Source organism: Podarcis cretensis (genome assembly GCF_951804945.1).
Source record: "Podarcis cretensis genome assembly, chromosome: 12".
NCBI classification, from domain to species: Eukaryota; Metazoa; Chordata; class Lepidosauria; order Squamata; family Lacertidae; genus Podarcis; species Podarcis cretensis.
In genome coordinates, this window is record NC_137181.1 from 59,204,252 (window position 1) to 59,231,720 (window position 27,469).

At 42.7% G+C, this 27,469-nt stretch overlaps 1 protein-coding gene across 5 annotated transcripts in view; it reads right to left on the reverse strand.

The window, feature by feature from the left end:
- The window catches only part of GLI3 (GLI family zinc finger 3), a 260,995-nt gene that overhangs the window by 139,255 nt on the left and 94,271 nt on the right, over window positions 1-27,469 (reverse strand). For all 5 annotated transcript variants that reach the window (XM_079947518.1, XM_079947515.1, XM_079947517.1 and 2 more), the window contains one exon: window positions 5,825-5,857. In XM_079947518.1, the coding sequence (XP_079803644.1) occupies window positions 5,825-5,857 (33 nt within the window). The remainder of the gene's footprint in view (window positions 1-5,824; window positions 5,858-27,469) is intronic.

The following is a 27,469-nucleotide window of genomic DNA, read 5'->3' on the forward strand; positions in this document are numbered from 1 at the left end:
TACCACCTTTGGTGGACCTGCCCAAAGGTTAAAGCTTTCTGGGAAATGATCTATAATGAAATTAAGAAGGTCCTTAAGTGGACTTTTCCTAAGAAACCAGAGGCTTTTCTCTTGGGCATGGTTGGCCAATTGGTGTTAAAGAAGGATAGGATTTTCTTTATGTATGCCACCACAGCAGCAAGAATTCTACTGGCAAAGTATTGGAAGATGCAAGAACTACCTACTCTGGAAGAATGGCAAACAAAGGTGATCGACTTTATGGGACTGGCCGAGATGACGGGCAGAATCCGTGACCAGGGGAAAGAGACAGTGGAAGAGGACTGGAAGAAATTTAAAATATATCTTAAAAACAATTGTAAAATTGAGGAATGTTAAGATGTCAGGGGGTAAGAGGTAAAGAATTGCAGCAGTAATTAAAAAAAAAACTAAAGGAAACTTTATGAAAGGGAATTAAGACAATGGGCCTAAGGGTTGCTAAAGAACCATTAAACAAGGATGCAGGGATGGGGAGGTATGGGGAAGTCAAAAGAAAGAAGGGTATGAAATGATGACTTTGAAGTTATATTGTTTTATACTGTTTTTATTATCTGTCTGAAAAATGAATAAAAATTATTAAAAAAAAAAGAAAGAAAGAAATTAATGAACCTAGCTTAGTGATGTTTATTAAATTTGGTGGGGGGTTTTCTGAGTAGGTCTGGCATTGAATACCAACCCAAAAAACTTGCACTGCTTCCATATTTGGTGTGTCACTCCTCAACTTACTGGCTGGTTGAGGCTGGTTGAGGCTCACTGGCCTTGCAATACCTAAACCAGAGCTTTCCAAACTTTTCATGTTGGTGACGCACTTTTTAGACATGCATCATTTTGTGACACAGCAATTCAGTTTTACTAGCAAACCGGAGGTTAAACTAACCCTTTATAAGAGTGTGGGAGCATTCATGCGACACACCTGCACACTGTGGCCGACACACTAACGTGTCGCAACACACAGTTTGGAAAGCTCTGGACTAAACAGACTTCCTGTTTGACTGACAATTGGAGTCTGGATGCTATCGGCCGTTCTAAGCAGCACAGGGTTATTGGGCTCGAACCTCATTATTTCCCCCACAGTTTGGTTTTGTATTAGTAATAAAAATGAGCTACAATATTTCCATCTATTACAAGATGAACCTCAAATTCCCTTCCAGCTCTACAATTCTATGATTCTATGAAATAGTTCATGTTCTGGAATGTGCGGATAAATGCATGCATGATCTTTTAAATCATTGTGCCCTAACCTGGGACCTCATGGTGAAAGGCAGGTAAAACAACAACAACAACAACTTCTATGCACATAACTGGGATATATTTGCACTAAAGAAAAAATTCCAAAAGTAGGAAACCCAGGTGTCTGATATCAGGTAAAAGTTGCGGAATTTCCTATAAAAACTCATATGAGTGGGACCTCAATCATTTCCCTAATTTCAAGGGGAAAGCCATGATTTATGTATGTGGATGCTCCTGACAAAGTATGCCATATCAAGTGGCCAATGCAAAAAGGAAAAAGGAAGAAGGAAAAGTGAAAAACCACAAGAATGCTGAAACTGCATTGAAGCCAATGGGGGGGGGGAATGGTAGCATTTATGATCAGCATTTATGATCCCCGCTTGTTGCTGGACTGGTTACAGACCTGACAGGCAGTGAATGCACAGGGGGAGGCGCCGAGGAAGGGTAGCAAAGAGAGAAAAGAAAGTGGCACTTGAATCCTAGATAAAGAGAATGAGGGAAGTTGGCTGCTTGCCAGGATCATTTTTCTGAATGGAAGGGTATGAAATAGACACTTCCTTAGATTTCCAGGGAGGAAAGCCACAACCTGAACACCAGGGAAGCGACTTCACAGATCTATTACTTGGTCATTTTTCATACTTTTTATTCATATTCATAGAATTATTATTTATTTCCCATAGGTTCTTTTAGAAATGGGTGGGGGAAGAGAACAAAGCCATAATATCCTGAAGGCATTCCATCTTTATACACAGTTATAAATAATTTGCACCAGCGTCAAGTATTAGCAGGCCTAGTATTTGGGTTTGGGCCACAAAATGTTCGTGTATTTAAAAGAATAGTGCAAGTCCTTTTCAGTGAAACTCTTATCTTGAGTAATTTTCACATGTGACATTTTCCACCATTTCCCACATGTGTAAACAAATGAAAAAGTTAACTGACAAAAGCTGCATTCAGATTTGTTAATGGCGGTCTTTAGCTTTCACCACTGATACACTCCAGATTGAAAAGTGTGCTTAATATCAATTGAGAAAACTCCCCTCAGTTCCACTTTCACGTTCAGATTCCATTTTACTCTAATTATGCAACATGAAGCCGCCTGGATATATAATGTACACAGGGGAATCAAGAACAGAAATGTGTAGGAATCTAGACATCCCTGAAAAGTCCAGGAATCAGGCAAGCCTCACTGGGAAATGCTGAATGAATTGGATGGAATGCAGTCCGGATTGACGTGGGCACAACCTGAACAGTTCCAGAAATCAGATAGGTATTTTCTCTCCTCTATTTGGCCTTCATTATCAGCCATATCTTACCCATGAGGAGATGCCACAGCTCTGTGGCAGCAGGCAGATTTCATTGCAAGCGTCAATCCCTGTCATAACCAGTTGAAAACAATCACAGACATAAGATCTCAGAAAAACCTGTGCTTGAGAGCATGGAAAGTAGCACGGCTAGATTGGGATGGGGAAATTTTACAGCTCAAGGGCCACCCTGTTGTTGTTGTTGTTGTTGTTGTTTATTTGATTTATATACCATCCCGTATCAAAAGATCCAAGGGCGGTGTACAACATTAAGATCACATTACTGTATATGGAGCACAATAATAAAAGCATAATAAAATGCATAATAATCAGACAACCATAATAACAGTCTCCCCACTCTTAAAAGGCCATAGTTTATTTAATGGCCAAAGGCCTGAGTAAAGAAGAATGTTTTTGTCTGGTGCCTAGATGAATGCAATGAAGCTACCAGGCGAGCCTCTTTGGGGAGAGCATTCCACAGATTGGGAGCCCCAACCCAAAAGGCCTGTTCTTGTGTTGTCACCCTCCGAACCTCTTGTGAAAGAGGGACATGGAGAAGACCCTCCATTCCTTTACCAAGGCAAGACAACGGCCGAGCACATCCACTGCCCTACTCGCAGGTGTAAAAGAGAAGTAGGGCTGTGCGTCACCAGCACACTCTCAAACTCTGGATGACTCCACTCAGCAGCTTCATATAGATATTAAACAACATGGGGGATAGAATTGAGCCCTAAGGGACCCCACATTGAAGCCCTATGGTTCTGAAAAGCAGCCCCCAAGCATCACCCGCTGAAGACCACCATCCTAGTAGGACCAGAACCACTGCAAAGCAGTGCCCACCCACCCACAACTCAGATAGTCTCCCCATGAGGATACAGGGATCAATGGTACTGAAAGCTGCCAAGAGGTCAAGGAGGATTAACAGACATCATCATATAAGGCGGCCAGGGCAGTTTCTTTGCCAAAACCAGGCCAAAACCCCGCTTGAAATGGATCCAGAAAATCAGTCTCCTCCAAGAGACTTTGTGGGCAACATTTCAGATGTCGCATGCCACTAGTGGATGAGGCCAGAGGTGAAAGGGGGCAGAACAAGAGGCAAGCATGGGTGGGTCAATGGATGTGACTCTACATCATGGATAGGCAAACTAAGGCCCAGGGGCCGGATCCAGCCCAATCACCTTCTAAATCAGCATGTTTTTACATTAGTAGAATGTTTCCTTTTATTTAACATGCATCTCTGGGTTATTTGTGGGGCATAGAAATTTGTTCTTTCTTTCTTTTTCCCCAAAATATAGTCCGGCCCCCCACAAGGTCTGAGGGACAGTGGACCGGCCCCCTTCTGAAAAAGTTTGCTGACCCCTGCTCTACGTTGTCACACAAAAGCCAGACAGTTCCACAGATTCCTACACAGATATCTCCATCCTTTATCCAGGTAAGTAAGAGGCATTGTCTCAGTTCAATGACACATTCAAGGCAAGGAACATATTTTTTTCTACTGTCCATTGTACAACCAGCTACACAAACGTGTGCTGTCCCCCTTTTTGGGTAACCTGACATTTACCTTGAAGTAACGACAAGGGTGGCTGAGTTTTTGTCAATAGTACAGTGGTACCTCTAGGACGCAGGTGGCGCTGTGGGTTAAAGCTTCAGCGCCTAGGGCTTACAGCGCTGGCCCTTGGCCTCTTAAGTGAGATGGGCGCACAACCCCAGAGTCTGTCAAGACTGGCCCGTACGGGCAGGGGTACCTTTACCTTTACCTTTTACCTCTAGTTATGAACTTAATTCGTTCTGGAGGTCCCTTCTTAACCTGAAACTGCTCTTAACTAAAGGCGTGCTTTCGCTAATGGGGCCTCTTGCTGCCACTGCACCGCCGGCACACGATTTCTGTTCTCATCCTGAGGCAAAGTTCTCAACCCGAGGTAATTCTTCCAGGTTAGCAGAGTTTGTAACCTGAAGTGTTTGTAAACTAAGGTGTTTGTAACTTGAGGTACCACTGTATCTCTTAGAGTGGCGAATGACACTATTTAGCGGGAAGAAAATCCAATGAAAATCCTCATTATTACATTTTTTACATGGCTGTTTATTTGTATATATTTTGCCATTTTACATATGGATATTTTATGATGGCCCATATTTGTAATAGGGACGCAGGTGGCGCTGTGGGTTAAACCACAGAGCCTAGGACTCGGCGATCAGAAGGTCGGCGGTTCGAATCCCCGTGATGAGGTGAGCTCCCGTTGCTCAGTCCCTGCTCCTGCCAACCTAGCAGTTCGAAAGCACGTCAAAGTGCAAGTAGATAAAGAGATACCACTCCGGCAGGAAGGTAAATGGCGTTTCCGTGCGTTGCTCTGGTTCGCCAGAAGCAGCTTAGTCCTGCTGGCCACATGACCCGGAAGCTGTACGCCGGCTCCCTTGGCCAATAAAGCGAGATGAGCGCCGCAACCCCAGAGTCGGTCACGACTGGACCTAATGGTCAGGGGTCCCTTTACCTTGATATTTGTAATGCCTAATTAAGTTTGGCGAAGGAAGGAAGGAAGGAAGCAAGGAAGGAAGGAAGGAAGGAAGGACATACATTCCAGGCAGTCAAAAACACTGGAGGAGAGTAAAGAGCAAGGACAGTGAAGGGTTTGGCCTGAGGGCCAGACAGAGAAGCAAGAGGGCCATATCAGAACCCTGGGCCTGGTTATCCCAACGCCTGGTCTGGATAGATGTTTATACAAGGCAGCTTCATAGGGTCAGGAATAAATCCAGAGGTTGCCCATGAGTCATAAGCTCTACAAAGCCCCCTTATATGGAATCCAACATCAAGCCTGGTATTGTTTTCACTCTGATCAGCTGAAGCTCTCCAGGAGCATTTGTGATGGGAAGAAGCAGAGACAGTAAAGGTAAAATATTCACTTAAGGCTTTTGTTTTGATGCTCCATTCAGGCAGGACAGCCTTCATCTCACTCCTCAAAGGGCACTGCATCAGATGTCTCAACTAGCATTTGTTTCAAGTTTACAACTGCCAAAGATATATCAGCTAAAGCTCATTTCAAAATAATTTGGGAAGTTCCTCCTCAGACAAAATAATTCAGGCACTGGGGGGGGGGGGTAAGCAGCTTAGCTAAAACTGGGGCATTTCCCTGGAGTGTTTGCACATTTTTATTTCAAATATATTTTATGGCAGATGACATTCATTCAAACAAACATAACAAAGTATCATTGAAAATGAATGTTCACTATAACAAATCGAGTACAAAAAAAAGTTTACTTACAGTACTTTATAGAATTCAAAGCAGGGGCCGAATCTGGGGGAGAAAAACACACAGAACATTACAATATTTTTAAAGAAAGCTTGGCACCTAATTCATTAAAGAGGCATCGTGATTTTTGAATGCATTTATTTCCATCAGTTATTGGCTTCATCTGCAAAACTGATATTTAGTTCAGGACACCAGCTTCCTAAACTGCCACTCTTTTGCACCAGTGAAATCAGTTTACATCATTTCTTGCATGCATCATCTGTTGTGCTAGAAAACAAATAAGAACAGGAGGATCCGTTTTAAAAGCCAATGACTTATCCATATATAATCAGTACAGTACTTTCCTCTCCCTTAGTAACTAGGATGGGGTGGGGGGAGCTAAGAAAGTACCGCCTTCTCTTCCCTATTGCACAAAGTAATATATACCTACTACACAGCCACCTCTTCAGGGTCTTGCAGAATGATCCTAAACTTGTTTACTATAAGCATGTTTACTGCACTATCCTAAATTTATTCACAGAATTTAAATTGCGGCCTAGGACTGCCGCCTTAGTCTAGCTCCAACCTATAATGTGCAGTGCATTCTTATGGGTGTCTTTTCAAAAGTAAGTCCATTTGAGTTTCGTGGGAATTAATCCCAGATAAGTCGGTATAGATAGGATTGTAACTTTAGGATGATGCCACATATTGCACAACAACAGATCTGGGCTTGGACCAGGTGCCAACTCAAGAAGAGGTCATGACGTGCTGTAATTTACACATAATAAATAAATAAATAAATAAATAAGCAATTTAAATAAATAAATGTTTTTTCAAACACATTTGTTTTCTGCAGTTTTTTGCACATGTCTGTAAAGCTTCATTGTGAAGCAGCATGATTCTGATCAGAAAGAAAAGGCAACTGAATTTAGAGCAGCAGGAGAAGTAAAGAGAAAAATCAATAGTTGCTTTCAAATATTTTCTAATTACAGGAAATTTAGCCTTCATATTTATTTAAGGGTGAAATGCTGATCAAGTTAAAATTAATCAGAAAGTTCCAACTGACAGCAGCACAGGGCTGAGATTTCACACTAAAGTAGTAACAAGATTTTTGAACCCTTTTTTCTCACTGATGTCCAACTCTAGGCTCATGAACCTACTTTTCTCCAATAAAGAAGGTTAACTGTGAACAACTTATTTAGAAATGCCAGGAAACTTATCCTTTTCAATTCATAACCTACTTATCATAATACTTAGTCCAAGAAGGAAGCAGGCTCTCTTCAGTATTTATTTTTCAATTCAATCAACTCAAAATGCATTTTGTAAGTCTCTCCCCTCACCCTGTTTAATTCCCAGTGCTTCCAACTAACCTGGACATAGCATGGGATGTGTCTGCAGCAACCAGCAATTACACCTGCAGTTAAAATTTTGGATACTAGATTCTGCTCCCTGACTAAATCATGCAAATTTACCTAATAATTCTTATTCTGCGTGTTTTATTCTGGTTGGGCTAACCATGGGGTGAGGCAATGAGCTATGCAGGGCACTAAAACCTGCCTTCCACAGGCCATATTCTGCCCAAGGACTGAAAGCTATCACCTTGCCCACGGATCTCCACCTCTAGTACCTGGTTGGAACATTTATTTTTGAGGCTGCAAAGGCACCAGGACAAGACCATCCTCCAGACATTTTACAGAGTGACACTTTCTTCACAGTTGTTTGATCTTACTAATAATTTTGGTACGCAGCTATACAGTGGTACCTCGCAAGACGAAAAACGCGCAAGATGAAAGAGTTTTCCGTTTTTTGAGTCGTTCCGCAAGACGAATTTCCCTATGGGCTTGCTTCGCAAGACGAAACGTCTTGCGAGTTCTTGCGAGTTTGTTTCCTTTTTCTTAAAGCTGCTAAGCCGCTAAGCCGTTAATCGCCGCTAAGCCGTTAATAGCCGCTAATAGCCGCTAAGCTGCTAATAGCCGTGCTTCGCAAGACGAAAAAACCGCAAGACGAAGAGACTCGCGGAACGGATTAATTTCGTCTCGCGAGGCACCACTGTATATACTCAAATACAACATTCCAAGAATTTTGAATGGTGTGCATGTATAAAATTTGGTCTTTTTAAAAATATAGAAATGGGAGCCCTGAAAGGACTGATATAGTTTTATCTGTGAACTTCAGACTAGAGAAGTACAAAGAAACAACTTACCCGTGATGTTTAAAACAAACCTCATACCAGAAATGTACCTGTCCTACTCAATACTTCCAATTATGCACCAAATAAGTGTCAAGGTTTCACAGAACACAATCTTGCATATTTGAAGGGCACACTTGAATGCATGGCTTTCCTGTCAGCCTTGCAGAGGCGCCCAAACGATACACACAGAACTGTATGACAGAACCTTTCAGTCGACAAGCAGTTTTACATGTTGGCATCAAGCGTCTCAGGTAGCTGCATGGAGAAGAAAGGTCCGCCCCTGACATCACTCAGATGCTAATTGAAACCTCCATAAACAACAAACACCTCAGGATCTGACACTGCGTGAGCTTTCCTCAGATAAGCAACTTTGTATGGCAAGAGGCTGCAGTTGCAAGAGATTTTCATTTGAAACTACATTATTTCTGCACTTAAACGTTGTGTTTAAATTTACTATTAGTTTAAAACTGTTATTCTTAGCAGAATATACACGTTTTTCTTTTCAACTCTCGAGTAGGAATTATTCCTTGTATTGAAACTTTTGGCCAGAGCTCTTGGTATATCCTTTTCAGTGCAAGAGATTTTCAAGCATTCAGAAACATTAGCAGCAATGAAAAAGCTTATAAGGATAAATGATTTCAGAGACTTAGAAATGATGCATTTTGATTGCTGTGTCCCAACACTGGGTAGATTCTGTGCCCAACGACAGCTAAACCACAGTTATGGCAATGTTTCTCTATAAGGGCACGTGCAAGTTCTCATCAGGCACACAACGAAGGCGTTCTGCTAGGGGCAACAACTGATACAGGTCTTTAGAGAGTTCAGAGAGCTTCACATACACAGCTGCCTTTAAAGCAGTTCAATATTATTATTTTCATATGAAGTTGTTGGTTTTAAAAACTGTGTGCAGCCACTTTGAAGTCTATTGAAAAGCAATATGCACATTTTAAAAACAGGTCATTAAATAAGCGCTGCTGGGTCAAGGAGCAAAGGTTTGCCTAAGAGAACCACCTAGTGAGTTAATGCCTGCGGATAAGCAATTGTATCTCCTCTTATCCAAGGGTTTTTTGAATACATACTATTTGATATTTTCTACTTGTCATTCCAATCATATGACTCCTTTGTGCTGCTCTCTTCAATGGCTCCTTCTCACTTTAGGTCTCCAATTTAAGATTCTTGCACTTACTTTCAAATATCTCCAGGGTCTTGCCCCTTTATATCTATCTTTTCTTCTGCTCAGTCTCTCTGTTCTTCCTTGGACCTTCACTCCGTATAGACAAGCCTTCTAGATCAGCCATGTTTATCCTCTCTGTTTCCTGTCTAAATTCCTTTTCCATTTCCCATCACCCAGAATCAAACTCTTTTCATGTTGTTTTTTTAAAAAATTAAAATACCTCCTTATAAAATATCTGGTCACTTTGTTTTATCCTGGCTGACTTTAAAAAAGACAACTATTTCTACTTTTCTTTCCCTTTCCTCCTAATGTGTTTCTTATCCATATAATGCAAGACTGTGCACAAGGTCGTGAAACTTTTAAAGTCTAGCAATTTGGGGCAGCATCACCACAGCTTGGATCCTAATTTCCCTTCCATGAACAGAACACATTATTTCTGAAATAGGAATTCCCTCCCTCCCCTCTGCAACTGCTCCATGCCCCCCATCCTCAATATCTGCTTGAGGGTTTAGGGAAACTTTGGAAATGGGGCGGGAGATGTTGCGGGAGATACAGATGCAAGGAAGAGGCAGAAGAAACTGCACTTCCTAGAAACAGCTTAGAGCAGGGGTCAGCAAACGTTTTCAGCAGGGGGCTGGTCCACCATCCCTCAGACCTTGTGGGGGGCTGGACTATATTTTGGAGAGAGAAAAATGAACAAATTCCTGTGCCCCACAAATAACCCAGAGATGCATTCCTGGACCGTCTGCAGACTGGATTTAGAAGGCGATTGGGCCGGATCCAGCCCCCGGGCCTTAGTTTGCCTACCCATGGCTTAGAAGAACTGTTATTTCTTCCATTATTTTGATAATGAGGGTGATGATGATGAGAACAACAACTCCAATAATAATAGAATCATAAAGTTGTAGAGTTGGAAATGAACCCCAAGGGTCAAGCAGTCCAACCCTCTGCAGTGCAGGAATCTCAGCTAAAGCATCTATGACAGAAGACTGCCCAACCTCTGCTTAAAAACCTCCAAGGGAGACCATTCCACTGTCGAAAAACTCTTACTATCAGAAAGCTTTTCCTGATGTTTAGTCAAAATCTCCTTTCTTGTAACTTGAAGCCATTGGTGCCAGAGGAGGAGAAAACAAGCTGGTTCCCTCTTCTATGTGACAGCCCTTGAGATAGTTGAAGATGTCTATCATATTTCCTCTCAGTCTCCTCTTTTGCAGGCTGAACATACGCAGCTCCTTCAACCGTTCTTCATTAGGCTTGGTTTCCTGACCCTTTATCATCCTGGTTTCCCTCCTCTGCACATGTGCCAGCTTGTCAATATTCTTAAACTGTGGTGCCCAGAATTGTACACAGTATTCTAGCTGTGGTCTGACCGAGGCAGAATAGAGTGGTACTATTACAGTGGTGCCTCGCAAGACGAAATTAATTCGTTCCGCGAGTTGCTTCGTCTTGTGGTTTTTTCGTCTTGTGAAGCACGGCTATTAGCGGCCTAGAGGCTATTAGCGGCTTAGCGGCTATTAGCGGTTTCGTCTTGCGAAGCAAGCCCATAGGGAAATTCGTCTTACGAAGCACCTCGAAAAACGGAAAACCCTTTCGTCTAGCGAGTTTTTCGTCTTGCGAGGCATTCGTCTTGCGGGGCACCACTGTACTTATTTTGAGAAATCCTTGTTGGGTCTTAGTAATCATAACATCCTTAATAAAAGTAAGTCAACAAATGTTCTTTGCCGTTTGATTTTTTAAGTCCATATTAAACATATTCAGTTCCTTTCCTCATGAGATCTGCCATCTAGACTTTTTGTCATGTTTTTAGCTTACCCATGAGAAATGTGTGACTGCCACTGAAAATGGCAGCCCAGTATTACTTCCTTTGTCCTCTGGAGATATCTGGCAATACGAAACGCACAACATGGTCTCAAGATCCTTTGGGTTTCCCTGCCCCGGTGGTGAAGAGAGGATAAGGAAACTCAGAGGAATTATTAGGCTTCACATTTTGCATTACCAGACAGCAGCAAGAGAGGGAAGAGTGGGGTTGCCATTTTCAGCATCAACCTTGCAACTCTCTCAACATTTTGTTCTGGGTCTCTATTTCACGTTTAAGAGGGAAGAAGCGTAGAATATTTGATTAGCTCAGATGTGTTCCCACTGACACCAAAGGTTCCTGTCATTCTTATGCGCTTAGCCAAGAAGCCCCAAGAAGAAAACATGAAAAAAGGCCCCGGAGATGCATTTGTGTACATGTTGCTGGGTATCTAGAAGCCTAATCCTCTTATCTCTTGTTCCCATGTAATTCCTCTGGTTTTAGAAAAGTATTAGGACTGGAGAGTTTTTCTGGTAGACATGAAGGAGCTGCTCATGGTCTGCAATTTCATTTTATTCCCAAGAATGCTGAAACCTAAAATTCCCAGCCATTATGGACAAACTATACAGAACTACGTCCTGTGTGGTTAGGCTACTTTGGGGCTGAGAACTAATTAACTAAAGAGATAATCAGTTCCAGGCCAACAAACACAAGTTGCATATATTCTTTACTACAGAGGGGAGACTGTATGCCGTTACAGAGCTACAGTTTCGGGTAAGCAGTTAAGAGCTTGAAAGGATATTTAAGACTTCTTTCATTTATGCATATAAGCTTTCAAGTTTTTTAAAAAACGGATGTTAAGTACAATATGAACTGCTATTTGCTATGTCCCTAGACTTGGTCTCCTAACGCAACCATTCATCAAAATACAACATGTTTTTTGCCTGACGGGAGTGTCTTGTTCAATCAAAGGAAAACTAGTGACAATCTTTTAAATATCCAATTCTAAACAATACCTACAGCAAGAGGCCTGATTTTGATTTATTGAATAATTTGACTAGAAAACACCTGTAGTCGCAACTACATTACGTGCAATCACTTCCATTTCTTTGTTGCACACATTCAAAAAAATACCAAAATAAAAATGGACAGCATAGTTATACTGCTCTGTTCCAGCACTACACAGTGGATGTTAAATTGTGTGTGCTTAAACCATGGGTTACATATCACATTTCATTGATTTTCATAAGCAGCAAGACTCATCCACCAATGGCTACCAAAAGAATGTAAAAACACATTTTTTAAAATCCTGATTAGGGAATAACAGAAAAATGTGTATCAGTCTTCTGTTTCCACTACATTTCTAACACAAATGCTTCACAAATTGTTATGCAGCAATTTGTGCACAGTTAGTTCTTTCTTTAATCAAGAAATCTGCCTGATTTTGAGCTTATTTCCCAAAGGCTAGGAGTGAAGGTTATTCCATTAGGCCTTTGGGGAGTAGCAATCTAATACGTTTCTGAATTATTCCAGACTGAGCTGAGCTGAACATGAGAACAAAGCCTGGATTCCACTGCAAGAGAAGGCCAGCCTAACTCCCAGCTGGGAAGATTTAGGGAGAGATTTATATACATACAAACACTGGAGAAATTTTCCAAGTAATTGCGTGTATTTGCCCACTGTTGTCAGACTGTAAACTAATGTTTATTAAAACACATTAGCAAGGTGCTGCCTTTGTTATCCATCTCCCAGGTTCTTCACGCAGGTCATTAGAAAAAAAAACTCATTTGCCTCCATTCTTTATTTCTTCACAGTGGAAGACAAAGAAGTGGAAGACCAAGAAAGATGAAATGGCATTTAGTAAGTTACTTAGCAAAAGTAAAGGGACCCCTGACCATTAGGTCCAGTCACGGACAACTCTGGGGTTCATCAGGTGGGGACCATTAGGTGCAGCACACAGAAACACCTTTTACCTTCTCACCGGAGCAGTACCTATTTATCTACTTGCACTTTGACGTGCTTTCAAACTGCTAGGTTGGCAGGAGCTGGGACCGAGCAACGGGAGCTCACCCCGTTGTGGGGATTCAAACCACCGACCTTCTGATCGGCAAGCCCTAGGCTCTGTGGTTTACCCCAAAGCGCCACCCATGTTACTTAGTTACTTAATAATAATAAATTATTATTAGTGTCTAGTATATATTACAAAATATATTACAAAACAACACATCGGAGTTGATCAGAAATGCATTACATGGGCGCTGGCTCTTCAGCATCAAGTTCCTACCAATTCTTCTCTATACAGTTCTGAAGATGGGACAGGAGTCTCCCTTTTACATTCATCTCTCAATCCAGCATCCAAAATATACTTTCTGACCTCGCGTTGGGCAACATACACATGATGGCATTAATATGGTAGTTCTACCCTTGGCTTGTAGGTCCCTCACACTTAAACTGTAAGGTTATTTCCCCTTGGGCTGAAAGCCGAGTCACCAAGACAAGGATAAAGGTAAAGGTAAAGGACTCCTGACAGTTAAGTCCAGTCGCGAATGACTCTGGGGTTGCGGCGCTCATCTCGCTTTACAGGCCGAGGGAAACGACGTTTGTCCACAGACAGTTTTTCTGGGCCATGTGGCCAGCATGACTAAGCCACATCTGGTGAAATCAGAGCAGTGCACAGAAATGCCGTTTACCTTCCCGCCGGAGCGGTACCTATTAATCTACTTGCACTTTGACGGGCTTTTGAACTGCTAAGTTGGCAGGAGCAGGGACTGAGCAATGGGAGCTCACCCCGTCACAGGGATTCGAACCGCTGACCTTCTGATCAGCAAGCCCTAGACTCAGTGGTTTAGACCACAGCGCCACCCGCGTCCCTCAAGACAAGGATAAAGGTAAAGGTAAAGGGACCCCTGACCATTACGTCCAGTCGTGGCCGACTCTGGGGTTGCAGCACTCATCTCGCTTTATTGGCCAAGGAAGCTGGCGTACAGCTTCCAGGTCATGTGGCCAGAATGACTAAGCTGCTTCTGGCGAACCAGAGCAGCGCACCCCATCGCGGGGATTCGAACCACCGACCTTCTGATTGACAAGTCTTCTCCATCACAAAAATTTGTAGAAGCACCAAAGTTATTGAAATTTGCTACAGTATTTTATATGTTGCATGCATATTAATGATAACAAGAGACAACTGTTGGAGATGATTAACAGATTATCAAAATGTTTACTCTGTAAGCCCAGGATATGAAGAGTAGAAATATAATTTGGATTTCTAATTTTGTCTACAGTGTTTACAATGTGTTCCGAACGTTTTATAACAAATGCTTCTGAAATCCTGCTTAAACAGTAAGGAGCAAACGTCTTCTGACACATTTTCAACAATATAATGTTTTAAGGCAAATAAATGAAGTGATAGTAATCTGGCACCCAAACAACTCAAGAGGACGTCAGACTTCCTTTTCTTTCTTTAACAATATTCCTACTGTTGTAACTAAGGGAAAATTCAAAAGCAGTTTGTGACGTACATGGGGATCAAAGAAAAAAAGGAATAAAATTCACTGGACTAATACAAGCTCCTTTTTGCACCCCAAGCACCTATTTGGATCCTACTCATGATGAATTAGTGCAAGATGGTGGCAGAAATTGATTAACTCAAATGATTTTTAAGTCTGTCTAAAAATGCACAAAAATAATACTATTCTACTCAGTAACAGGAATGTTTTGAATTATTTAAAATATGCAAAAGTTATGACTTTTTTAGGGTGGGTGTTGCCCACAAATCCTTTCTGTACATATTGTAAATCACATTGGCCTTCTTATATTTTAAGTGTTGTTGTGTGTGTTTGGAGCTAAAATTACGTTTGCTGCACAGTGATGATGTATGAATTCCTTTATGCCTTGTTAATGAGGCACGATGATAATATGTTCACCTCTTCACAGCCAATCCTAAAGCACAGAATGGCTTTCACAAATAGAGACAGCATCATTCTGTGCAAGGAAAGACGGGTGCACCCATTCTATTACAGTAGCTTTATTACCAGTTCTCTCTACATATTACGCTTCAAATTTCTATCATGAAACCAACCATTTAAGACTCTCAGGTTATGAGTAGCTGAAATTACTCTAGGAATATGTGTAGGACAGTCATCCTTAGTCCTGTTCCCCCCTCCCGCATCACCACTGGTTTCTGCTCCATCTAACAGTTTGCACGTATACCAGTGTTGTAGTTGCTAAAACACTATTTCAGCAGCAGTAGCACTATTCAGTTAGTTTACAACTCTGTAGATCCTAGTGGATCTCAGATGCAGCAGTCCTCACTCAGATGCAGCAGTCCTCACTGTCCATACTGACAACTTTTCTAGTGTAGCAATCCAAAGGAGCAGGTCTTGGGTAACTAATATAACAAAGAACTTCCACCTGGTTTCATTTTTAAATGTCGCTGCCTAGTAAAAGGCAATTCCATCAGAACACTTGGAGAACAAACAAACAAATTAAATAGACACTCAATTATTTGCAACATTGAACAAACACTGCATTTTCATCAAAGTCAGCAAGCCCCATGTGAATATTCCATGTGTTCTTTTTTTCTTACGCATGCACAATGAATAAGGAAATAACTTATAACTGGTCAGATCCAGCAAAAGAGATCCAAATGTACAGAAGGTGGTTTTGGCACACAGATTCCCTTGATGCACAGAAAAATCAAACTCACAGTTTGGATGCAGATGCACACTTGCAATGTGATGTGCAATTGAAAGAAAAACATCCAATACAACTCTCATGTGAACTGCAAGTTGTAGACAGAGATATAGTTAGCAATGTGGATGCACATTTCAATCCACTGCCTTGGGCATCTAATTATACACAACAGTTGAGTGTAACTACATGGGGACTGAGACAACTGTGTGCTTTAAAAACTGTTCTAACATTAAATCCAGTCCTGAACATGCTCGGTCAGAAAACATATTTAATACTGCAGTCATATAGCATCATAGCTTTGTGGTCTTCAATTGCCCAGGCGTGATATAGAAGGACAGAAAGTGGAAAGAAAACAAAAAACCTGCCAAAAGCAGCAGGCTAAGTAAGTCCAGTTACCGGAAGCCACCAATTTACTGCTAATGGTTTGGTGACCATTCAAGCTGTGCTCAACAAAAAAAACCTCAGTAAAAGCCAAAGAGGGAAGCAGAAAGGCCAAGATGATTGAGATTTAACTTTCTATCACATACCAATAATATGGGGGAGACAAAGGGAGGAGGCGAAGAGAAGAATGGACAATAATAATGTTTTGTGCAGGTGGTGCCAAGATCCCCGCACTGGTCCTTCAGACCAATCCATTCCCGTGTGAACCTGAGAGACGATTAATCCTCAAGGACCACTGTAATGAGACCTTTAAAGGCTCAAGACCAGCAGCCCATCCCGGGCATGGCAGCAGCCCGCTCCCAGAAGTCTTCTCTAGCAGAGTTACATCAAAGCAAACAGGGACCAGATAGCAGGATTCCCTGAGAATCCCTTATCTCAGCATTAGCGGATGCTTCTCCTCTGATTGTCTTGAACTGCCACCTGTCCCAGGCATCTTTGAAGGCAACGCTAAGTCTGTGATGGATCTGACCCCCTTGAGCTGAGATTCTTTTATGTCTTTCTTCATTTTCTGCTCTGTTACATTCCTTCTCTGCAATGCACACTACATGAAACAAAGGGAGTTCTCAGTCCTTGACTCACTGTCCCCAGCTATTTGAAAGCAGAAGGGAGGAGGGGGGAACAATGTTCAGGATTATACTCCATCTGCAATGTGGAGTTGTCCTCCAGAGACAAGCCTCTTATTTTTGAGAGTTCTAACTAGATGGCTTTTACACAACGGCGACTTGAAAATAGGGGGTTCAGTATTGTTAGGCGCCAAGATGAGAAGGCTGCATGTCAGAGATAACTTAAAAACAAAAAGATTCATGCTATAGAGATATATTAAGAATCACATTAAAGGAAAAATAACCAAGTAGCAAGCCACATGGCTATCATTAAATAATTAAAGGAACTGTATACAACCCTCCTTCACTACATGCAAATATCCGTAATGCTTGTGCCTATCTATTATTTAAAATTTTACAGGAGAAAGGATTTCATTTTAAGTTAAAATTAGGTAGGAAGCCCAAGGCATTAGCAAAGGTGCCCTGGGATTGATGCTAATTGCTACTGATATTTCTAAATTCAAAAATCTTCTCAACCACCAGTTCTGGTCACAAAGAGTTACATAAGAAACTTACATAAAAATTGTCTTTTTACAAAACATAGCATATGTCGATTTCATTGAATGATGAGAAAAGGTAAAACATGTGTTCCTCATTCATTTTTTTCATTCTTCTCATTTTATGCAGTTTAATCAAATTCTCTCCTCTGTTCCCAATTCCAAATCTTAACTCACCTGTATCTGATTAGGACCTGCTGCCTTGACAAAGGCTCGATTCTCACAATAAAATCTCTGTTTCAGAGCAGGTCTCCAAATCATAGCTTGTCTGGAAAACATTAACCATAGTTGCCAGCTTGCACACAACAGGAAGCTATGGTTCCTTGCAACTTCCAGGGTTACACACTCATGCAGGAGGAGAAACGAACCAGGAGAAAACTCGTGCACACCCTGTTTTATTAAGCCATGGTTTCATTGTGTGGACTTGGCCTACGTAGCAGTGATATCCAAGTAATCAAAGCCGTCACTAAGGCCCAACTCAAAACCTGAAGGCCTCCACCCCCATCGTCTCCACCCCCATCGTTCAGCTTGGACACTGAGGTCCAGCTTCAAGGGTCTTCTGGCGGTTCCCTCCCTGCAAGAAGTGAGGTTACAGGGAACGAGGAAGAGGGCCTTCTTGGTAGTGGTGCCTGCCCTGTGGAACGTCCTTCCATCACATGTCAAGGAAATGAACAACTATCTTACTTATAAAAGACATCTGAAGGCAGTCCTGTATAGGAAAGTTTTTAACGTTTGATGTTTTATCATGTTTTTCATATTCTGTTGGGAACTGCCCAGAGTGGCTGGGGAAACCCAGCCAGATGGGTGGGGTATAAATAATAAACTATTATTATTAAATTATTAAATTATTATTATTATAGTAAGAAATTGGCCATGGTACTAGCAGGTGAGCTCAAGCACAACCTTCTCCCACCTCTTTACTGAACTCACACCTAGGGCCATTGGGATGCAACATCCCTACTCTCTCAGGAACAGAACCATGGCAAGGTGAAGACCAGCCTAGCTCCAGCTATGAAAAGTTGCAGGAACCCTGCACCTCCCTCCCCACCCCTCAGCCTCGGAAAGACTTGGCTCCAGCTGCCACCTGTCCTAGAGAAAGACACTTTGCCACTGCAGAAGAAAACTTTGTCACTGGCTTAATGAGCATGGGTTATGGGTAGCTTTATGTATTGGTATTGTTTCAATTCGCTGTAAACCACCTTGGAGATTATTTCATCAGAAGTTGCCAGGGGCAATCTTTAAAATAAACTAACAAGAAACAATTTGGCACTGGTCATTTCAAAATCAGCATACTGAGTTAAAAAAACAGAACACAGCAGTTCTGATGTGTCGGATTAGGTGCAAGGAAAGCTGTGTGAGCATCAGGGGAATTGAGGAGAATTTCAAAGCAAAGTTCCTAGTTCACACTGTAAGCCACTGTTACCCCAGATCTCAATTCAAACCTGTAAAGATGTCTTTTTAAGCTCATCTTTAACAAAATGGCCACATCAAGCCACAAACCCTAACTTATTGACTAAGTGGTCTGAAGGATTAAGAAAATAAACTAAAGAATGTTTCATCCAAATGTTATGGTTTTTTTACACAATTAAAATTTCCCATGAAATAAGGAAGGGAGAGGATCAAAATCATGGTGATTTTCCCATCACAAAAATTTATATTATGCCAAATATGCATATGGTATGGAGGTGATGGCAGACTGCAGCCAAACAAAAGAGTCTGTGTGTGCTTGTGTGTGCAAAATTGTCATACATAACAAATCCACGCATGTTTCATGCTTCTTACTATACAACATTGGTTTCTGTGTAAGCAATGGGTTGGTTGAGCCAAAGACATTGTGGAATAACTCCACAGTTTGGCACTGTCTACTTGTAAACTGTTTTGTATTACAAAATCTCTCTTGAACATTGAGACAGTAGAATAAAATTTGGTGCATATGTTCAGAATATTACACTAGTATTCAAATCTAAACACCCGAAGAATTCTTTTTAAGGAAGGAGAAGTTATAGCATACTGGAACGGATCCCCCTTGAGCACTGAGACAACGCCAGAGCCTGACTTAGGGCGGTGCAGGTGGTTCCTCTGCGCAGGGCGCCAAACCAAGGGGACGCAAAATGATGGTGATAAAACCTTTGTTTATATGAGTACCTACTCAAAGTAATAATAACGTGAAGCTTCAGTGAACCTATTGAGAAGATCCATTAAAAAAGCAACTGCATCCAAAGGAATTATTGCGAAAATAAGAAATATTTAAGGGGGGTGGCACCAAATTTTCTCCTTGTTCAGGGTGGGTGCCATATTACCAAAGTCTACCCTGACACCACAATGGTATTTGCTTGACACATTAACAATCTAATTCTTCATCTGAAGTGGTCGAGTCAGTGTTTGCAACTGATAAATGAATTGAGTCCTGAACTAGCCAAACATACTTTCATTTTTGTATCCTGATTCCCAGACATATTTTCAAGAAGAGCAGAAAGATGCAAAATCACAAAATATTTTCTGGTGACCATGTGTTCAGTTATTTAATTTTAGTTGTGGTAGCTAAATTATATTCAATAAATAAAATATATTAATTAAATAACTTTGGGGGTGGGATAGCTATTCGTGATGACAGTAGTCACAAATTGGCTCAACATACCCAGAAAAAAGAAGAGAAGGTACCTAGTCCAACATCTGCCCTATAGATACTTCATAAGCACGTATGCCCGAATTAATTAACCTGTATCATCCACACTGTAGGTTGCTATAAACAAAGCAGCAGAAAGAATACAGACCATGCTGGCACATGTGTGCTTGTAAGACAAAAAAATAACTTTAAGGCACATTAATATATTGTTTAAATCCACCTTGAATGTAAGGCAAGAAAAGTAATGCAGTGTTATTACTTAACCAAAGGCTGAGGTTTATTAACTCTCTGGTAGGACCTCAACAAATTTAGTATCTCCAGACTTTCTGGTGTCCAAAAAGGGTGTTGAAAACTAATTAGAACGAATTAGAAATTAGTTTGTGCTTGAATCTTTGCAACTTTTTCAAGACTTTGGACAATGAAAACCATAATTAATTGCACAGATTGGAACAGTGCATAAGGATGAGGCTAAATGCAGCATTAAAATTCTGATAGTATGGCTGGCTAGTAGTCAACATATAAATAAGACAAAAAGACATTGAAGAGCCAGAAGATTTCAATTTTTCATTATGAGTAATTTTGAAATTTGTTCCCTTGCAGAAACACTTTTAACAGTCAAAATGATCATCCAATTCAACTACTCTAAAGGGCTCCAATACACTTTTTAAAAGTCAAATGTGAAATCTGAAGGGGTGGGTGTGTGTGTGTGTGTGTGTGTGCGCGCGCGTGTGTCAAACAAAATGGTCCAACAAACCCAATGAGACATACCGAAGTAAAACATTCTTACTGGTTGCTGCTTTAAGAGCCTCAGTCATGCAATGTCACATCCCATTCGCAAGGAAACAAATCAAGTTAAATGGGAACACACTAATCAACATAGAGGCGGCCTCTTGGGAGCAAATACAAGCCTGAAGATTAATTAAGATGTTTGAAAATGTAAATATAATATGGGACCAAAAAGTCCCTACTTGTTTAGTTTCTAAGGATGCTCACAGATGGAGTGTGTTTTGGATATCAGCATATCTGACATTCACATGCCACATGGGACTGTACTAATTCTTGTCGTGATCCCCACTATTTCAAATGGCAGACTGGGGAATCCATTGTTTCATCCACAAAGGATAACAGTCTAAAAGGTGATTGCTTAGGGATTGTTGGGGACAAGCTCACAAAGCACAGCAGCTTTGCAGTGTTTTTCCAATACTGTTTCCATAATTTACTGTTTAATGCACAATCAGCAAAGTGAAAAGCTGCCTCAAGTTGCTTTCTAATATCTGTTTTTCTCAGCTTGACAGAGGGGTTTGTGACATTCTGGATGCCAAAGTTCTTAAAGACCTTTTGATAAGAAATTATCTTCAGAAAAAGTACAGGACAGATTCAAATGGAAATGGTCTGTCTGTGTGAGTGATGTTACAGAAACTCTCAGGTCATAACACTGAAGCACACTTTTGCTAAGATTTGGGCTTCAAACTTGAGTATGGCATTGTTCCTAGAAGTAGATGATTTACATGATTAAAGAAAGTAGCTTAAAGTTAAGCATCATGGAAAACGTGGGAAGGCTGCAGAAAATGGAAGCCCCCAATTTCCCCCCTCTCTCCTTGAATTGTAACAGGCAGAACATATCCACAAATTTAACACCCCCGGGCCAAGTTGCTGACTGTGACTTGCAAGAAAATACACGTGATAACATCACATCATATGATGAGAAGAAGAAGAAGGAGGAGAAGAAGAAGAATTTATTGGTTTCCCCAGCCACTCTGGGCGGCTTTCAACAGAACATTAAAAACAGAAGAAAAAACCTTCAAACATTAAAAACTTTCCTAAACAGGGCCGCCTTCAGATGTCTTCTAAAAGTTGGATACGAATTAAGTTCTTAACCCGAGGTACCACTGTAGTTGTTTATTCCCTTGACATCTGATGGGAAGGCATTCCACAGGGCGGGTGCCACTACCGAGAAGGCCCTCTGCCTGGTTCCCTGTAACTTGGCTTCTCGCAGTGGGGGAACCACCAGAAGGCCCTCGGCGTTGGACTTCAGTCTGAACAATGGAGGTGGAGACGCTCCTTCAGGTATATTGGGCCGAGGCCGTTTAGGGCTTTAAAGGTCAGCACCAACACTTTGAACTGGGCTCAGAAATGTACTGGGAGCCAATGTAGGTCTTTCAAGACCAGTGTTATATGGTCTCGGTGGCCACTCCCAGTCACCAGTCTAGCTGCCGCATTCTGGATTAGTTGTAGTTTCCGAGTCACCTTCAAAGGTAGAGTGCATTGCAGTAGTCAAAGCGGAAGATAACTAGAGCCTGCACCACTCTGGCGAGACAGTCTGCGGGTTGGTAGGGTCTCAGCTGGCCTACCAGATGGAGCTGGTAGACAGCCGCCCTGGACACAGAATTGACCTGTGCCTCCATGAACAGCTGTGAGTACAAAATGACTCCCAGGCTACACACCTGGTCCTTCAGGGGCACAGTTACCCCATTCAGGACCAGGGAGTCCTCCACACCCACCCGCCTCCTATTCCCCAAAAACAGTACTTCTGTCTTGTCAGGATTCAACCTCAATCTGTTAGCCGCCATCCATCCTCCAACCACCTCCAGACACTCACACAGGACCTTCACCGCCTTCACTGGTTCTGATTTGAAAGAGAGGTAGAGCTGGGTATCATCCGCATACTGATGAACACCCAGCCCAAGCCCCCTGTTGATCTCTCCCAGCGGCTTCATATAGATATTAAAAAGCATGGGGGAGAGGACGGAACCCTGAGGCAGACCAGGGGTCTGAAAACTCATCCCCCAACACCACTTTTCCAGACACGGCCCAGGAGAAAGGAGCGGAACCACCGTATAACAGTGCCCCCAGCTCCCAGCTCCTCTGGATGGTCCAGAAGGATGTCATGATCAATGGTATCAAAGGCCGCTGAGAAATCCAGCAGAACTAGGAAACAGCTTTCACCTTTGTCCCTAGCCTGCCAGAGATCATCGACCAGTGTGACCAAGGCGGTTTCACTCCCATGATGAGGCCTGAATCCCGACTGGAAGGGATCCAAATGGTCCGCATCTTCCAGGCATGCTTGGAGTTGTTCCACGGGGGCTTAATCCACCTTGCCCAAGAATGGAAGATTTGAGACTGGGCAATAGTTGGCCATATTAGCCAGGTCTAAAGATGTTTCTTTAATAAGCGATTTAATGACTGCCTCTTTCAGTGGCTCTGGGAAGGCTCCCTCTCAGAGAGAAGCATTTACAACTCTGCAGAGCCCATCATCCAGCCCTTCCCGGCTCACTTTTATTAGCCAGGATGGGCAAGTATCAAGGAGTCAGGTGGCTGGTTTCACTCGTCCAAGCAGCCTGTCCGCATCCTTGGAGGTAACAGATTGGAATTGATCCCATGCTAGACAGATCCCATGACTAGACAGGACTCTAGCACTCTCCTGCCCCGGCCCTGCTCCCGCAGTGGAGTCTACCTCTTTCTGAATCTGAGCGACTTTATCTGCAAAAAAACTACAAAATCATTGCAGATCTTGTCGTTCTGTTAAATTACGAACCACCTGGAACCTCCTGCTGCTGTTTTCTGCAGATGCAATAGAGGCGGGGAAGAAGGTCCTCTTTGCTGTCGCTATCACCACTTGGTAGGCTCGACATTGAGCTCTAACCTGTGTCCAGTCTGATTCAGAATGAGTTTTCCGCCACCAGCGCTCTAGCCATCTCAGCGATTGTTTCATTGCCCTCAGATCCGTGGAAAACCACGGGGCTGTCCAGGCTCCATGCAATCGGAGAGGGCGCTTCGGAGCCAAACGGTCAACAGCCCTGGTTAACTCCACATTCCAGTGGGCCACCAGGGAATCAGCTGAAAGGCCATCAACATGGGATAGAGCATCCCCTACCACTCTCTGGAAACCATTTGGATCCATTAAGTGGCGGGGGCGGACCATCCAAATTGGTCCCACCTCCCTGCAGAGGGGAAGGGTCGCGGAGAAGTCCAGTTGCACCAGGAAGTGATCCGACCATGGCACTTCTTTTGTTTCACTTTTAGTTAGTGTCAGATCACCAACATCCGTAGAGGTAAACACCAAGTCTAAGGCATGTCCGCAGCTATGAGTTGGGCCAAACTTATTCAGGGACAGCCCCATGGAGGCCATGCTTTCCACGAAGTCCCGAGCGGCTCCTTGGAAGGTCGTGTCAGCATGATGTTAAAATCCCCCAGGACAACCAAACTAGGTGTCTCCAGGAGAACATCCGCCATGACCTGAAGCAGCTCGGGCAGCGAATCCAGGGGAGGTTGGTACACCTAAAGGAATATTGTACTGCCCCTATTGCCCAACTTCCAGAACATGCACTCAATAGGATGCCTGGTGCAAACTAATGACTTCCTAAAAATCACTGCAACCCCCCCTCCCCGCCCACAAGGCCTGGGTTGCTGTGCATAAGAGAAACCTGGTAGACAAGCAGCGGCAAGAACAGGCCCATCTGCTTCATCCAACCAAGTCTCTGTTACACATGCCAGGTCAAGTCCTCCATCCATGATCAAGTCATGGATGGCAGTGGTCTTATGAATAATTGACCTGGCATTGCACAGCAGCACCTTCAGGTCATGTGGGTATCCCTTGCTGATTCTAATATCCGTCCTGTCAGGACCAGACCTGGAGGCAGGGATAGTCCTCAAACAACGACTAAACCTGCCCCCTCTGTAATGACATGGTCTGGTCTTAGTGTAACTCCTCCTCATCTGTGATCACTGAGAATGGTTGTCCCAGTGCACACACACACACACACACACACCGTGGAACATGCCCCAGCCATTTTGTTGGCTGGGACCCACTCCCTGGCAGCCCTGACCCCTCCCCTTAAGAACAAAATAAAACCTTCCCAACAGGATGCCTGGTGCAAGCTAATGACTTCCTAAAAATCACTGCAAACCCCACCCCCACCACCACCCATATGTCTAGGAAAGCTTTTTCATTCACCTTCATTACTCAAAGCCCAAGTGGCTACAGCAGCTGGGAGAGCCTTTTTCAGCTTCATCTGGCATTGTGTCAACTCCTGGACAGGGATAGCCTGGTCCTTGTGATCTATGCACTAGTAGCTTCTAGACTGAATTGCTTTAACACAAGCTATGTGGAGGTTCCCTTGAGGTTGGTCTGAAAGGTGCAACCGGTGCGACAAACAGGAAAGGAGGATTACTCAGTGGAGCAACCAAATTCTCTTCCCATCCATGCCCCTTCCTCCTGGAAATTCACCAGACTGCCTCTCTTCCCATCTTTCGATGGATGGCAAAGAGGGCTTTCTTATTCAAGTCTAATCAATGACCTGCTGTGTTTTATAACACTGCATCTTTCTTGTTACCAGTGTTTGAAATTAGCCAGGTGCCAAGCACATTACGCACCTATTGGCCACTTGCGACCAAGTGAAGATGCCCTGGGCCTAATATCTCCACCAACTGGAGGTGCATGCCTGGGCATCCTTGGATCTGGACTGTTTTCACACACTAACGCCACACCTTGTAGAATTCTATCTGCACAATCAGAATTAATTTCAGGGACCAAAATGCTTTTTCTGTCCAGCCTGAGAAGAAGCTGTGAACAATATTATAGTTATTGTTGTAACTTGTCTTTGCTTTTACCAGCTCACTGCCCTGCTCACCGTTGTGAAGAATATTCTTACGTTACGAATGGTCTGTGTCACCGTTAAGAAAAAGAGGTGATAACAGGACAATATATATGTGTCCTGTCCCTGGATCAAGTGACTTCTCTTCTTTAAGTTCTCAAAGTTCTTAACTTGGCTCAAGGTTGTCATCTGAACTAGCCAAATGTTTAACTGATAATCAATCACAGTCAGTCCATCATTTAAAAAATAAGACTTTAGAGCCGTCTTGCACCAAAATGGCAACTAGACATTCCGATTTGGCAACTATAACCTTGATTTAAGGAGCCATTTGGTGCCTAGCCTATATATGAGAGTTTCTAACACTGTTTGTTACTCTTTAAATAACTACTATTGCAAGCTACTTTTGTTATTATTTGAATAAAAAAGTTGGGTATAAATATTAGCCTAATACAAAACCAGAAGCAACTGTTGCTCTGTTTCTTTATGTTGCCATGCATTTCAATGTAAATTACACAAGCCCAGAACTGAAGCCTAAAATAAGAAAGATGATATCAGAAATAATTGTTCATTCCTCTCTTTGCATATCTTTCTAAATTTGCTCTATACCAGGACTGCAAGGCTACAGTCCTCTACCATTCCCTCCAATAGCCTACCTGGACAGTTGAGGAAGCTGAACAGTTGAGGAAGCCCAAAGGCAGAAGTTGCTACATTTATTCCCTAGGTATGCAAAACTACAGAAGTCTGTCAATTAATAGACTTCTCAATTAATGTAATAGCGGGGGGAATAAACTACCTAGCAAGAACCTGTAAGCCTACAAAGAATGCTGATAGCAGCTAGAGAGAGAGAGAGAGAGAGAGAGAGAGAGAGAAGAGCTGAACTAGACTGTGCAGGTCTATTAATTAAGCCCACATTTGACAGCAATTGAGACACAGATGCCATTTGAAAACAACACACAGCCAAAACAAACAAATATGGAGACGTTGTGAGAAAGAGAGTTGGCCGGCTCAAGCCTCCAACAGATTATAGTAGGTCATGGGCGGCGGGGGGGGGGGGGGGGAGTTTGCAGGCAGCAAAGTTGTAAAGCTCTTCCTTTGCACCGAAATGATTCCCTCCATCGCCATCACTGTTCCCTCACCAACACAGAGCTATAACACTAAGTTTGGCAGCCCTATGCACTGCTTTATTATGCACTGCAGCAGGGGGAGGCTTCAGGGGGAAGGGAAAAGGGGTTCCTCACTGCTGAAACCAACTTAAACAGGATTACAAGATTCCCATTATAAGCTGCCTGAAACGCTGAACAGGAGCACACTTCTTAGGGGGTGGGACTACACTGCAACATTTTGCTGCAGATCCCACTTATCTATGGATGAGGTAGTAAAACTGTGCCTGAGACTGTATTGCTTTGGACTGCAGTTGAGGGTTCATGTGAAAGAATGCTAATATCCACATCTCTCTCTCTCTCTGCTAATGTATTTGATATTAAAGCAACTGCAATGTTTGTTTTTTAATGCTGTTGTGATTATTGCAAGCCCCTTTGAGCTCAACATTTCTTGTTGGAAAAGCGAGTTACATATATTAAATTAACAGCACCGCTTAGCTACCCCCACTTTACATATATCCAGGCTGGGAGTAACAGTGGAGGCTGCGGCCATCACTTGTAAAGATCAAAACCTATGTGGGATATGCAGAAAACCCAGTTCTTCTCCAAGGTTCTACATGGCCACAGGTGCCATTTGAAGGCCATTCTTAACCTAGGCGACCGCCCTTTTGCTGCTGCGTTCACACAGCAGTGATCTGTGGCCTGGAAGCAAGTTGCATTGGCACAATAACGATGTACACAACAGGCCAGCACATCTTTTTAAAACCCATTAAACAAGATGCCAGGCTGCACGGAACCCTGCACAGATAAGTGATTTCCATGCACTGAATGCCTTGCATAAATTGCCCCCTAGCCTCCACTTGTGAACTTGCCAAGAATTACACACTGTGTGCTGATTGGGGTCTGTAACACGCACTGTAGACTTGTGAGAAGATATGTTAAGATGTCAATGGGTCAAAAGTGGTA